Source organism: Lontra canadensis, unplaced genomic scaffold, assembly GCF_010015895.1.
Source record: "Lontra canadensis isolate GAN:19392208 unplaced genomic scaffold, GSC_riverotter_1.0 scaffold25, whole genome shotgun sequence".
Classification (NCBI taxonomy): domain Eukaryota; kingdom Metazoa; phylum Chordata; class Mammalia; order Carnivora; family Mustelidae; genus Lontra; species Lontra canadensis.
Window position 1 is genome coordinate 5,040,652 of NW_022631019.1, and position 14,325 is coordinate 5,054,976.

At 47.1% G+C, this 14,325-nt stretch overlaps 1 protein-coding gene across 7 annotated transcripts in view; it reads left to right on the forward strand.

The window, feature by feature from the left end:
- Positions 1 to 14,325, forward strand: part of CAMTA1 (calmodulin binding transcription activator 1) — an 812,384-nt gene that overhangs the window by 780,542 nt on the left and 17,517 nt on the right. For 5 of the 7 annotated variants that reach the window (XM_032863301.1, XM_032863298.1, XM_032863299.1 and 2 more), the window contains 5 exons: positions 5,114 to 5,265; positions 7,627 to 7,823; positions 8,207 to 8,285; positions 8,470 to 8,785; positions 9,230 to 9,753. In XM_032863301.1, coding sequence (XP_032719192.1) covers positions 5,114 to 5,265; positions 7,627 to 7,823; positions 8,207 to 8,285; positions 8,470 to 8,785; positions 9,230 to 9,753 — 1,268 coding nt within the window. The remainder of the gene's footprint in view (positions 1 to 5,113; positions 5,266 to 7,626; positions 7,824 to 8,206; positions 8,286 to 8,469; positions 8,786 to 9,229; positions 9,754 to 14,325) is intronic. The other 2 variants (XM_032863304.1, XM_032863302.1) reach the window with 1 other exon arrangement.

The window sequence follows — 14,325 nt, forward strand, 5'->3', positions numbered from 1 at the left end:
AAAAAAAAAAAAAAAAAAAAAAAAAAAAAAAAAAAAAAAAAAAAAAAAGAGTCCGCTCAGTATGACTGGGTCCCAGTCCAAGAATTGCTCAGACTGAAGAAAGCCTCAACACTTTAAAAAATTTCGCATTAAAACAATAGGATAGTGATATCCCCTCCTTACACATGAGAAAATTGAGGTGCAAAGTGGTCATTTTTTTTAAATCATGAAGCAACAGGATTAAATGTAGAGCTGTCGTCTCTACTCCCATGCTCCTTCCACTCCATCACAGCTGCCCAGTCTAAAAATGCCACTTCTGCTCAAAAGGGGACACAGAATGGGCTCAGGAAGAGGCCAACTGTATTGCTAGCCAGACTGCTGCTGCAGAGCCATCAGGATTATTTACTTTCCGTCTGGGGCGCAGGCACGTGTGTGTGGGGGTCTTGAATGTTGTGGGAAGGAATTGCTGTGTGGTGGTCGAATGCCCTTGTTCCCTGAAACCATGCAGGTGAATAGATCACTGCAGAGACAAGCAAGACACAAAGACAAGACACAAAGCCCCAGCTGGTCCGCTGAGAGAAGTGAGCAATGCGGAGGTGAGATTTGATGGGAGTGAATGAAGTAGCGTCTGATTCGTTACAGACAGCGGTGCAGGGGGGCGGATTTTAAATAGTTTTCAAGTTTTGTCCGATCTTAATTGGCTGTGTACATGAGAAGAAAGTATGCAACCTGGTGTTGTTGACAGAGCCACTGTGGACGGAGCTGACATGGTTTCCTTGAGGTCGCATCTCGTGCGTCCACGCTGGACAGCAACCCGCGCATCTGCTCGAGTGGGGAATTCTTGGACCATTCCTTCACGAGCACTCAGGTGGAGAGAGGATTCATTCTGGTGGAGGGACGTGGGGTCTTAGAGCTGTGGCTCCTGAATGTGGCCCCAGACCAGAAGCATCAGCATCATCTGAGAACTTGCTAGAAGTGCAAACCTCTGGGCCTCACCCACACCTCCTAGGGAAAACCAACTGACCCTAGGACTAGAGCCCACCCCATCAGTCTGGTGATTCGGATGCCACCTAACATGTGAGAGCCGCCGAGGAGGGGAAGCCTCCTGTGAGGGCGGCCTCTGTCGGCAGCGAGGGACGAGCACCGTGGCTAGAGCCCACGGACACTCAGCCACAGGAGAGATGTCCGCACACATGCCCGGAGCTTCTGCTCCAGGAGAAGTGGACCAGTGCTTGGCCCTCACCTGGGCCCTGTCTTCAGAGCCAGGAGGGGAAGGGGAAGAGTGGGAGAACCTTTCTGTGGAAGCAGCATCTTGTTGTTTGGTGAGATAGAGCCCTACTCCTTCTAGACAGGAATGGAAAGCTGGGGACGGCCAGGCGGGAGCTCGGGCTAGAACAGCTGGCTTCCCTTGCTTGGGCATCAGGAGTGTAAGGTGCTCATGGAAGCAGGTCCTCCTGGTACAGTTTTGTGTGGTCCAGTGCCCATGGGGGAGTAGTTCGGTTGCTCACTCACACTGTCCTAAGGACACGGGGCTTGGAATCCCTCAGAGCTGAGTCACTGTTGGCTTTGTTTGAAATGTCACAGGTGAGCGCTGAGGCCAAGTTTATCAGCCCCCTAGGTTTACACATTATTTGTTTTCTCTCTTCTCTCCCCTCCCTCCTACATATTAATTCAAAAATCCAGTTTATTGAGGCTGCAGAAATTATTTTTTGGCCAGCTAATGGGGGCAAGGACATCTTCACTAGTGTCCAAGTCATCCCCAGTGCTTGACACATAGTAGGTGCTTGATAAACATTTGTGCATGAGTAAATGAATCTGAAATCTGCTTTTTTACTCTGTCATCAGCAAATTTTTTTTTTTTGCTTCTCAGTAATTATATTCCCTTTATCCCATGACCATACATAATATACAATGGAGGCTCTGCCTGTGCCAAGTATTTTACAATGGTTTCCGCACCATCGTCAGACTGTAAAACCAAAACAAGCCTGCGGTCGTTGCTTTTGGCTGGCTAGGAACAGAGACGTGAAGACCCTCACTTCGTCCCTCTGAGTCAGCTCTGTGGACAGAGCAGGGCCTGGCCGCGCTCAGAGGAGACGAAGTGGGATCAGAAGGCTCTGGTGATTCTCCGTCAACACGGTACAGCAGGCCCGATTGCTACCGGATGCCCGCTCGGTCATTCCCATTTGAGGTTGTTTCTTATTTTAATTATCACTACCTTCCCCCTTTGGAGTTGAGAGGCTCAGAGATCCCATTATGCGTGATATAATTTTGTTAAGAGGCAAATAATTGCTTCTGAGTGTCTTCATAAAGTGCTTCTCAGAGCAGCTTAATCATGTGGAGAGCCAAGTGCACGGTTTGCCGTGGGGGCCTTGCTGAACAGCCCAGAACAGAAGCCAGGACCTCGGTGGCAGTCACGGGGCTGGAACTCTTCGTGTTTTGATCTGGAGACACCATAGGCGGGGCCCTCCCATGTCCGGGAGGGTCTGTCTCTGCGGTGTCTGCGGGCAGGCACGAGAGGCCGTCCTCACTGCGACAGGGCACCTGCCGGGACAGAGCCATCTCCCCGGGCCAGGTGGCGGGCCAGGTGCCCCACAGCACCCCGCTGAGGCAGAGCACAGCCGGACACTGCTCTCTCTGCCCTTCCGCCCCTGTGCATGACACGGAAGGTTAATTCCGGCCCCTGTGCTCCAAACAAGTGCTCGAAACCAGCGAAATGGGTTCTGAACACTCGTCTGGTGGGTGCCGGATTCGGGGTCTGCAGAAGAAATCATCAGTAGGCGGCTAGAGCAGCTCCCCCGTCTCAGTGGGCTGCGTGAGTGTCTGTGAGTAGATGCATGGCATGATGGGAAGAAGCAGGGACAAGGGCCACGAGGCGACCCTGCCATTCAACTGGGAGTCACACTAATTGAAAGGGAGGATTCTTAGTCTTTATTTGGCTCCACATAAAGGAGTCCTGCATTCTGCAAAGTGTCGCTTTCCTAAGGGAGAAGGCATGGAATAAGGATTCTGGTACCACGCCCTGAAGGCGGGAGGGTCGCGTGATGGCAAGGACCATGCACGGTGCATCACACGCAGACGCGGTACTTCCTGCAGGTGACTGGCCACAGAGATGCTCAGCAAAGGGGCCTTGGTGTTTGTCGTATCCGTGTATATGTGTGCAATGGGCACGGAGACGTTCTCTTTCACTTTTAAAGGGGGAGGATTTTTCTTTCAGTGTTGTTCCTGGAAATAGCTTTATTAGAAGATAATATCATGATCTTTAAAAAGCAGTCTTCCTCCTCTGGCATTGTGGTTTAGTAAAGTGGAATCCATTGGACAGCAGTCTCAAAAATCTTCCCGTGAAACAGGTATTTACTGTCATGTTATTGTAAGAAAAAGTTCTCTTTCCTAGGGTAACACTAATTCTGCGCGTCTTTTCCCACAACCTCTCCTTCCTGTTGGTGTCATGTAGGAGTTAAGCTCCATGCTTCAGCCCCAGAGAGATTAGTTGTCTTATGCCTCAGTTTCCTCCTCTGTGAAAAGAGGGTGAGAACGATACCTACCTCACGATTCTTATGGAGAGTAAGTACATGGGTTAATATTTGTAAAACGATCAAAATGGTGACTGGCACACGGGAAACTTTCCATAAGTGTTGGCCCTGCCCATTGGTTTATTTCTTATAGAATTACTCACCAGTGTTGGGATTTACAGTCAGGCTGGCCAGGTGTGCTGATAAAATACTCCTGTCCTGAGTCCTTCCTTTCCGTGATTCAGGTGGTTGTATTTGAAAACAGTTGTGCCATGAACCATTTGGGGCCAAATAGGTTGTCCCCGCTGCTTAGTCAATTCCTCAAGACAGTTGACTCCCTTGTCAGAAGATGATGACGACATGGAACTGACGTGTTCTGCGCATTTGCACATCCTCAGTCCTCACAACAGCCCTGATGTAAGTATAGTTACTATCCCCAATGAAGAGTTGAGGAAACTGAGGCACTAAAGGTTTTGTTCAAAGCTACATGACTCTTCTGTGGCACAGCCAGGGTTCTTAACTGTGTACTGTCTGGTCAGGGGCCCCTCTCCAGGTCTACCCCCTGCTCTTCTCTGCTGTGGTCTGACACCCCTGCCTTCTGCTTCTTGAATACCCTGCCTCAGGGCCTTTGCATCTGCTAGTAACTCACACAGGTCTTGCAGACCTGGCTCCTTTTGGTTGTGGTCAAACTCAAGTGTGGCCTTTGTTGACTTATCTGAGTTCTAGCCCCACCTTGTTGTTCCTCGTCCTGTTATCCTGCTTGTGTCCCCTACTGGAGCGGGAGGAGGACTTTTCTGATGGGTTTACTACTAAATACCTGACACAGCATTATTTAGAATTTGTTGAATAAATAGAGGTGCTAATGACTTTAATAATGGTCTTAGCTCATTTTCTTATGTATGCATGCAGCCCAAATCGTGATATGCATGTGTGTGTGTGCACATGTATGTGGGTGTAAATGTATGAATGTGGAGAGAGAGAGTCTAATCTTAGCAGTGTGGTACAGAAGCGCAGACTTCTTCGAGTTACAGTCCTAGGCGCAGGGGGAATGGCCTGGTGTTTTCCCTATATAAAGGTAGAACACTTGGTTGTATCGGTCTTAAAAGACTGTCACGTGTTAAAGGAAATGTGTGAGGGTCTCAGCCAGTGAATGACCAACAAAATCTTTCTTTCCTGTGTTTGGGTTAAACAGATAATACTCTTAAAAAAAAGTGTATATATAATTTATTTAGACACACTGTTTATACATACTGACACACACACATCCTCCTTTCTTCCACTGATTTAAATTAAACTGTACTCATTTCATTTATTTGTTCTGGGGCTTACCTATCAGATCTCTCCAAGGCTCCCACTGGGAATTTGGCAAGGAAATGGGGTAGCAGGGACGTGAAACAAGGACTTTAACAGAAAGGGATTTTCTATTCTTTTAGCAGAGAACTCTGAGCTGCTGTAGACGCCGCAAGTCTTGTGGGAGGTGTCGGGCTGAGTCCGGTGTCGAAGTCTGGCCGGGGCAGACCTCTGTGGCCGCGTTTGGCTGACGGCAGTCCTGCAGGCTTGCCTAGGCCCCACGTCGACTGCTCGTCTTCAGGAGCACAACCTCACTCCTCTCTGTTCTGCCCTAGATAACCAGTTCAGGATGTCCATCCTAGAGCGCCTGGAGCAGATGGAAAGGAGGATGGCTGAGATGACGGGGTCCCAGCAGCACAAGCAGGGGAGCGGAGGAGGCAGCAGTGGAGGGGGCAACGGGACGGGGAACGGAGGAAGCCAAGCTCAGGTACCAGCCTGCGTTGACCGTCACCTCTCATCTCGTGTGTGTCTTACTGATCAGGGAAGCAGTGGGTGGCAAGTCCTCTGTCTGGTACTGGTATCATTCCTGGGCTCATCCCAGAGAGTGCTTCATAATCCTGTGCCCCGAAGTATTAAGATCTGTGTAATAGCAAAGAAGCCTCGAACTGTGGACCTTCCCAGGTATTGACCTCCTGGAGCCTTAAATCACTGCTGTTGATTTCAGAATTCACCGCTGCCGCCAGGCAGTGGGAGTTGAGGGATCCAGGGAAGAAATAGGCCTGGTGGTGACCCAGAGTTCAGTCGGAATCTATTCTCTATTCCGTATTTATGTTAAGTATAAATACGAAACATAATTGAATTCAGTAATTCAGAAACCTTCTATAAACTCAAGAGACCAACATGAGGATCCAGAGAAACTGTCTCTGTAATTATTTGGTGGAACAGCATTATCCATTCTATCCCGTTTCACATATGCTTTTTCATAGCTTCCAAGAAGAATTTGCCAAATATAGGGAAATTACTAGATATTTTTTTAGAGCCTCATTAGTCTTAGAAGCCTTAAGAAGGCTTATAGAAATTTCATTGAGGATCTTCATTTTGAGAAAATAAACTGCATTTAGGATCTTCATTTTAGGATCTCATTCATTTGAGAAATTTCTGGGCAGAAATTATTTTTCAGGAGACCCTGGAGACAAATTTAAGGGAATAGAGAGTGTTCCTATCTCTACTACTGAGTTATTCCCTGCAAACTTCAGATCACCATCCTTTTTTTCTTCAAGATGAATAATGTTTTCCTCTAAATTTTAAATTTAGATTTAAAATTTAATTCTAATTTTAATCTAATAGGCCACACCCAAGAAACTAATCACTTTTTCCTTGAGTTTTCTTCTCTCTCGCCCCCCTTCAGAAATGAAAAGGAAGGACTTGGCACACAGTAAAGTATCATCAAGGCTACTGTAGGCTTCTTTTTCACCTGTACTCCTAAATTTTAAGAAAGAAATAATCATTCTTTGGCATATCTCGTGACTCAGATAAGAGCTTCCCATGAAAACCTTTTCCTTTCACCAACGACGGTTGCGTGGTAATGTCTTCTTAGCAACTTACCCTTCAGTAAATGGCCTAGTAGACCTGCGCCCATATTAACTGCTCTGAAAGACCCTTCCGTCAGTCTAGGTTGGCTTCAATAACATACCTGTGTCCACCTTTCATGATAAAGATGCGGCTGTTTTTGTTAATGCAAAAGAAAAAAAAATTTCCTCCTTGCTCACTGACCCGTAACTTCCCTGTGCTTATAAAGGTGTCTGGTATGTGTGGGGTGGCTCTGCCTGGGCCTTTTGAGGCAAGATCATTGTACTGCGGGTCAGGCTCACCCACCTGAGCTCTTTTAAGATATTTTGACAGCCCAAGCGAGGATGACAGTATATCTATTATCTGCCTTTTCATTTTTGTAGGCGTTTCCCCCCCAACCTAAAAGTAAAACAACAACAACAACAACAAAACAATGAGAAGCAACAATATTTCTGTAGTAATTGAATTTTGTAGGCTTTCTTACTGGGGTTGAGGGGGGACACTTTTAAAATAAATCCAGAGGTGAGAATCAGGCTGGAAGTATCATCTTTATGGGGGGGAAGGTTCAGCAGAGAGCTGCCATCACAGAGACTCAGACAAACTGTTGAGGGGACTGAGTTTGATTTTATTTTTCTTGCTTTACAACTGAATCAAGAGAAGAAAGCCACAGTTGAAATTCATGAATTTCTCTTTCCTGTGTGCCTCTATTGTTATTAATAACCCTTAAATTTCAGGATCTCTAATGCTTTCCCCAAAGGGTGGGATCATTAATGGATTTTTAAAAATGTTTCTTTGGGGGAAAAAAATCCCCTTCTGAGTGACTTAGTTCTCCTTAAGGAGGAGCCAGGGAGGCAGAGGTCCAGGTGTATCCCCAGAGGCAAGAACCGGGACGGCTACCCTGCCTTGCTTTCCTACTAGTCCACGGTCTACATCATGAACTTCAACTGGAGGCTGGTGGCACCTTTTCTTTTTTTTTTCTGTCAGATACACTTTCCCCGAGATGGAGCAACATGATGTTCATGATCAGAGTGTCAGCTGTGGTAGACAGACTCTGGTGTTCTCAGAGTGATGGAAAATTACCCTATGCCATGAGCGTGGCCATGTGCTACTGAGCTGAACCGAGCACATGCTAGTCTCCGTTCCACGGTGCCTCTTTATGTGCCCTTTGCTGCTTCCCAGTGTGGGCGGCTGGTCGTAAAGCATTTGTTTCTCCTACATGAAGAGGCTGATGTGGCCAGGAGAGGCCCTTTAGTCGTTAACGCGAACTTCCTCCTCCTAGTGCGCTTCTGGGCCCGGGACACTGGGGAGCTGCTTCGAGAACCGTGTGGTGGTCGTGTGTGAGAAGATGATGAGCCGAGCCTGCTGGGCCAAGTCCAAGCACTTGATCCATTCGAAGACCTTCCGTGGGATGACCCTCTTGCACCTGGCTGCCGCGCAGGGCTACGCCACCCTCATCCAGACCCTCATCAAATGGCGGTAGGGCTGGGCCGTGTGCAGCTGGGGCTCGTCCCTGCCAGTCCCTGCCCGTCCCCTTGCTGCGTCCTCCTTAGTGTTTTCCCTGCCAGTCAGCGAGCATGACCATGGCCCCGGAGCAGAGGGCTTTCTCTGGGGACAGTTCCCCAGGGAATTTTAGGAAGCTCCGCCCAAGGAATGTGGGCCCGCGGTATTAACTCGAGCTTGCACTTCTGTTTCCTCCAGACTGCTGGTCCAAACCATGCTGTGAAATTAGGGGCTCTGTTTCCTCACATCAGGGATGCTAAGTGCCCACTATGGTTTCATCTTTGTGGGTTTTATAAGGTTCTGGTGTCTTTCTTGAACATGATTAATTGTGCAGTAATTTCTGGCGCTATCCTTTACAGCACAAAGCATGCAGATAGCATTGATTTGGAACTGGAAGTTGACCCCTTGAATGTGGACCACTTCTCCTGTACCCCTCTGGTAAGGAATAGGTTCATTTGTTCCTGAACTCTTTTTAACCAGCCTAGGGATATGGTGACAATTTTACGGCCCAGCTGAGATTGCCAGCAAGGACCGGTTTGTCACTTGGTAGCGATAGCGAAAACAGAATATGTTTTTTAACTTGTACTGAGAAAACTTGCTTTCTGCTTCGCTCTTTTTTTAGATGTGGGCATGTGCTCTAGGGCACTTAGAAGCTGCCGTCGTTCTGTACAAGTGGGACCGTCGGGCCATCTCTATCCCTGACTCTCTAGGAAGGCTGCCTTTGGGGATTGCCAGGTCAAGGGGTCATGTGAAATTAGCCGAGTGTCTGGAGCACCTGCAGAGAGATGAACAGGCACAGCTGGGGCAGAACCCCCGAATGCACTGTCCTCCAAGCGAGGAGCCCAGCACGGAGAGCTGGATGACCCAGTGGCACAGCGAAGCCATCAGCTCTCCGGAAATACCCAAAGGAGTCACCGTTATTGCAAGTACCAATCCAGGTAAACATTCAAAATTATTACGTCTCAGACCTTGACAGATTTCCCCTTCGCTTTCATGCAGCTACCCTCAGAAAATCTGTAGGATATTCACGTACATTTAAGGGTTTGGTTTTTGGTTTTCTGTTTTTGTTTTTTCTGTTTTCAGTTTTTCTTTTAGCTCTAAGAGTGCCTACTGCTCCCCCTTCCCTTCCCAAAAATAAATGCAGAAAGTAGCAAAAAAAAAAAAAAAAAAAAAATCTGTGTCCGTTCAAGAAAGAAATACAAATTTTAGAGGAGGACTATTTGAATCTAGTATATTCTTCTGGGGGAATATTTAAGTGTTAGGGACATGTCTTGAGTTCCGGCTTTGCACTTTGTGTCTCTCAGGCATAGAGAAAGTGTTAATTCTTTAAGATTCCTAATTTTATCGCCTGTCCTGACTATCCTTTCTACTGTACTTTTCAGAGCTGAGAAGACCTCGTTCTGAACCCTCTAATTACTACAGCAGTGAGAGCCACAAAGATTATCCAGCTCCCAAAAAGCATAAATTGAACCCTGAGTACTTCCAGGCAAGGCAGGAGAAGCTGCTGTCCACTGCACTGAGTCTGGAACAGCCAAATATCAGGAAGCAGAGCCCTAGTTCTAAGCAGTGTGTCCCCGAGACAATCAGCCCCAGTGAAGGAGTGAGGGACTGCATCCGGGAAACCTCCCCTCCCACTCCAGAGACTGCAGGATTCCAAGCCTCTGGATCTCAGCCTGTAGTAAAGTGGAATTCCAAAGGTCTTTACATTGGTGTGTCTACAGTACAGGTGACTGGAAATCCGAAGGGGACCAGTGTAGGAGAGGATGCAGCACCTTCACAGGTGCGTCCTCGGGGACCCACGAGTGTCCTGATGATGGCTAACAGAGAGGTGGTGGATTCAGAGATGGGGCCCTACCGTGATAGCGCAGAGCGCGCGGAATGCTCACAGCCCATGGACGAGATACAGGTAAGCGCAGACAAGGTAAGCCCGTAGAGACCGGGCCGTCCGTCCTTGCTCCCTCCGTCCTTACAGCCCGTTTCCCGGGCCGCGCGATTTGCTCACCAGCAGAGGGTTAGAGGTGCGGTCTTACACGGAAGAATGTTGGAGTATCTTCTTTGTGGGCCACGTTTTCATTCAGCGACTCAAATGTTGTTTGAATGGGGCCTGAACACCAGTGACCTGGGGCTCAGCAAAGACTTCCCTCTTCACACCAGCTCCTTGGAGCTCACTCGGGGCCCTCCGGTGGTCTCCTGCTTCCCTCCCACGTCCGGGGAAACGGAGAGTTTAACAGAGTCACTGCCCAGTCACTGCTAGAACAGGAGGCCTGTGGCTAGAATTTGAATGACCTAAGTGATCCGATGAGCACAGCTGTCATCTGGCCACCGTTAAGGCATATGTGGCATGGGGCTCTTGAGGTGCAGGGAAATATCCCTGAAGCAGATAATTGTCCTTCTCATACACCTAGGAGCTCCAGAATCCTGTTGGGACATTAAATTTGCAATAGACTATGAGAGGATAGACTGCAGTAAACTGGAGGTTAAGCTATTAAGCTGACAAATTCCATTAAATAAAATATACTACACAGGGGAGGACCAGAGAGCAGCCAAAGAGGATGAGTTTGACTCGCTCTCTGTCCTCGTCCCTCTACAGCCCAAACAAATGTGGCAGGGGAAAATGTCCCATGAGAAATTCAGTAGGGTACAGGTCTAGAGAAATGCCACCGGAAGGAGGGGCCTGGAGAGCCCCTGTCCTGGCCGGCGTTCACAGGGAGAAGGCCGATTGCGGAGCTGCTCCTCTTCGTCCCAGGATCCCCTTCCTGCTGCCTCTGCTGTTGGCACAGAGGGAAGAAGGTGGGGTGAGGGCCTCACTACGTACCTGCCCATCACTGCAGGTTGGGGGAGGCCTGCCAGGGAAATCGAAGAACTTGTTAGGAGATTAGCAACATGTTTCTGGAAAGGGCCAAATAGTAAATATTTTAGGCTTCGTGGGCCATATAGACTGTCATGATGATTGAATCTGCCTTTCTAGCACAAAGGCAGCCTTAGATAATAACGAATGAGCGAGTGTTGCGATGTGTCAGTAAATCTTTCTTTATGCAGACAGGTAGCCGGCTGGATTTGGCCATACCGCATGTCAATACTAAGCAATCTAGGACAATATTTATAAATGTAAACAAAATAATAAGTACCAGACTCTGAAAATCCTTGCCGTTCACTGGAGCTCTCTGCAGCAAAGGAAATGTTCTCTGTCTGTACTGCCCATTATGGTAGCCACTGGTGGTCTCCAAAGCCAAAAAGGTAGCCAGTGTGACTCAGGAACTGGATTTCTGATTTTATGTAAGTTCGATTAATTTAAGTTTAAATAACCATTGGATAGCAGAGCTTGGTAGCAGCTGGCCTTGGCTAAAATGGGATTGATGCAGGAAATACAAAATAACCTGAAAAGTTCTACTTTACATTTTCACTGAGCCTCCAGAGAGAGTAACATTTTGCTACCTTAAGAGCATCTACCTATGAAAAAGCAATAGTCTCAAGAAGTATTCACCAAATTAAAAAAAAAAAAAAGACAACGAAAAATAATCAAGGAATTAAGGAAATAATGAAGTACTTCAAGCCAGAGTTCACGGAGCAGTGCACAGTAAACCAGCAAAACTGATACATCTGAGGACTTAGTGACAGTGTGACTGTACACACAGCACTTGTGAAGAAGGGATGCTTGAAACAGAGGAGGAATCCTATTTTAGAACTAATATTATTTCAATAAAACTAGGGAGGTAGGGAAATGAAGAAGGTGAAGGGTATGAAAGCAGCTCTCTTACTTGGGGAAGATTGTAAATTTTGTTCCACTTATGTTATTGATAGATAAGTGTAGCCTGAAATAGGCTTGCTTCGTATGTCAGATTAATAGATCGCATAAAAACAGGCTATAGAATTTCTAAGTCACTGAAGGGGTAAAGGGAATTGGGGCCCATTTGGGGAAAGTTTAGGAATGGAAAAAAGTAAAAATGAAGCAATAGGAATAATAAGCAGAAAACGTAATATTATAGGAATATTTTCAAGCATGATTCATTCCCACTTTGCTATCTGGCAATTCTATTAAAAGATTCTCAGATTGGGTAAAAAAAAAAGAAGAAGAAGAAAAAGAAGAAGGCAAAACATACTCTATGCTGCTTATAAAAAACAGAACTAAAATGAGATGACACAGAAAGAGTGAAAAGGAAGCCATGGGCAAAGATAGAACAGACAAGTCAGTATAAAAAGAAAAAAGATTCCAAGTACAATTCAAGGCAAATAGTATGGACGTAGCATTTGTTGAGAAGATGCAACCCATCCGCAGTTGTGTAACTAACACAGCCTCTGAATACCACAGCAAAAGCCAGTGAGTACAAAGCAGTGTGGAATCACACTCAGTCGTAGTGTGAGACATTTACCTCAGCATCTGTCTGAGCGAGGAGGTATGGAAAGGAGATGAGAACCTGGAACAAGGCTATTAGAAAGCTGGCTTTCATAGACATATTTAATATCTGTGATGGATTTAATGCAGGATATGCTTGTATGTAATTATGCAGGTGGATGTGATTCATACACATAGTAAGTATACAGATGATTCTTTTTCTGTGTCCTAGATAGATCCGTGAAAATTGCTCATATGTTAGAACACAACAAGAATTTAAACAAAAACCTAAAGCTGCACATTTATAGACTGTCTTCTCTCACCACAGCACGAGAAATTTAGAAGCAGATGATGTGACTTTTCAGGTCCTACTGCTTAGAATGTTATTATTTTGTTTAAAGTCATTTAAATTTCCTTGCCTTTTGCAGCCGGCACAGTAAAAAGCGTGTGTGTGGTAGCCCAGCGTGTGGCACGTGTCGTGATCCTGAAGTGTTCTCACACTGACACATGTTGTAAAAATGGAGGACTTGGGGGGGGGCAACTGTAGAGTCATAGTCTTCAGTCTCCAGAAATACCACTTTGCTTTTAATTAAACATTTGGATACTTTCATGGAAAAGGTATCAGGCTAGGACTTCCTGCTGCTTGAGTCACAAAGCAAGACACTTATATGGAGGGAAAAGAAAGGCTGCAACATTTTTTTCATTTTTATTCCTATTACAAGAACCATTCTTGTTTGTTGAAAATATAGAAAATTACCCAGGATAAGTGTTTAGCAGCTTCCTGCGGTATACCTCACGTCCCATAAGGCTCACCCCCTGCAAGTGCTCCGTGTAATGTTAGTGTACCCCTTAGAGCTCTGCCATCAGCCCCCCAAAGTTTCCCACCCTCATTTGTAGTCGTCTCTGCTCCCGCCCCAGCCCTAGGCAGCTGCCAATCTGATTTCTATCCCCAGAGTTCTGCTTTTTCTGGAAATTTCATATCAATGGCATCCTAAAATTTGCAGGCTTCTGTGTCTGGCTCCTTGCACTTAGCGTAGGGTTTTGGAGGTTCATGCACATTGTAAGATAAGCATTTTGTCATCTTTGTATGGATCCTTTCAGGAGACTTTCACTTAGAAACTTAAACGGCTGTTATTTCCATTTCTCTTGTCAAGAGAGACATGCAAGGAATCTTTAGAAAACCGAGGCCATATCTCCAAGTCTGCTGAAGTCCGCGGCGGTGCCGAGCAGCTCTGAGTCCGCTTCTCTGCTGGGCATGTGTTTGGGGCTGCAGGTGTGAGCGGCCTCACTGCCGTGCGTTAGTAACAAACGATTCATTTTTCTCCCATGACAGCAGGTGCAGCGGTTCATTGGCTCAGTGATGCCAACAGGGCCCAGACTTTTCCCTGAGCTTTTAGTTCTTTCTGGCGACAACTCCTCTTGATTCTTGTTGCTGTGCGGTCGCAGTGCGGGGGCTGGCGCTTGTTGGGAGCCAAGGCAGGAAGAAGAGGGGACGAGCCAAGGGCATCGATACTGTTCGGCAGCAAAGCCAAAGCTGTCCAGGGATGCCTGGTGGCTCAGTGGGTTGGGAGTCCACCCTCGGCTCAGGTCATGATCTCAGGCTCCGGGGATCCAGCCCCGCATCAGACTCCCCGCCGCTCCCCTGGCTTGTTTGTTCTCGCTCTCTCTGACAAATAAATAAAATCTTTTAAAACAAATTTTTTAAAAAGCTTCTCCCCAGACCCCGTAGCAGATGTCTGTAGAGTCTCTTTGTCCAGAAGCGGGTCACGTATCCTCCCCTCTGTGCGCAGGAGGGTGGGGGGTCCAGCAGAGGATTATCTGACTGGTTGGCACCATCTGGGAGCCGGCCTCTCCGTTGGGCTCATTGCTGCCCTCTACAGGACCGGGGGTCTCTAGGCAAGGCCAAGGTGGCGGGGACAGTGGCCCTCCTTTAGGTACCCTGTAGCGTCACCATGGTAACGTGACAACTTGCTGAAATACTGCGCAGTCACAGTATCATTAAATGGCTGATCCGAGCTGAGAGCAGAGAGTAGGCACAAGGCAGAAGTTCTCTAAGACTTGTGTATAAAGGTATTTGGCCGGACCACAATTAGGAGAGAATCAGGTCTCAGTGTATTTGGCTGAATTGTATAAAACCTTACAGTG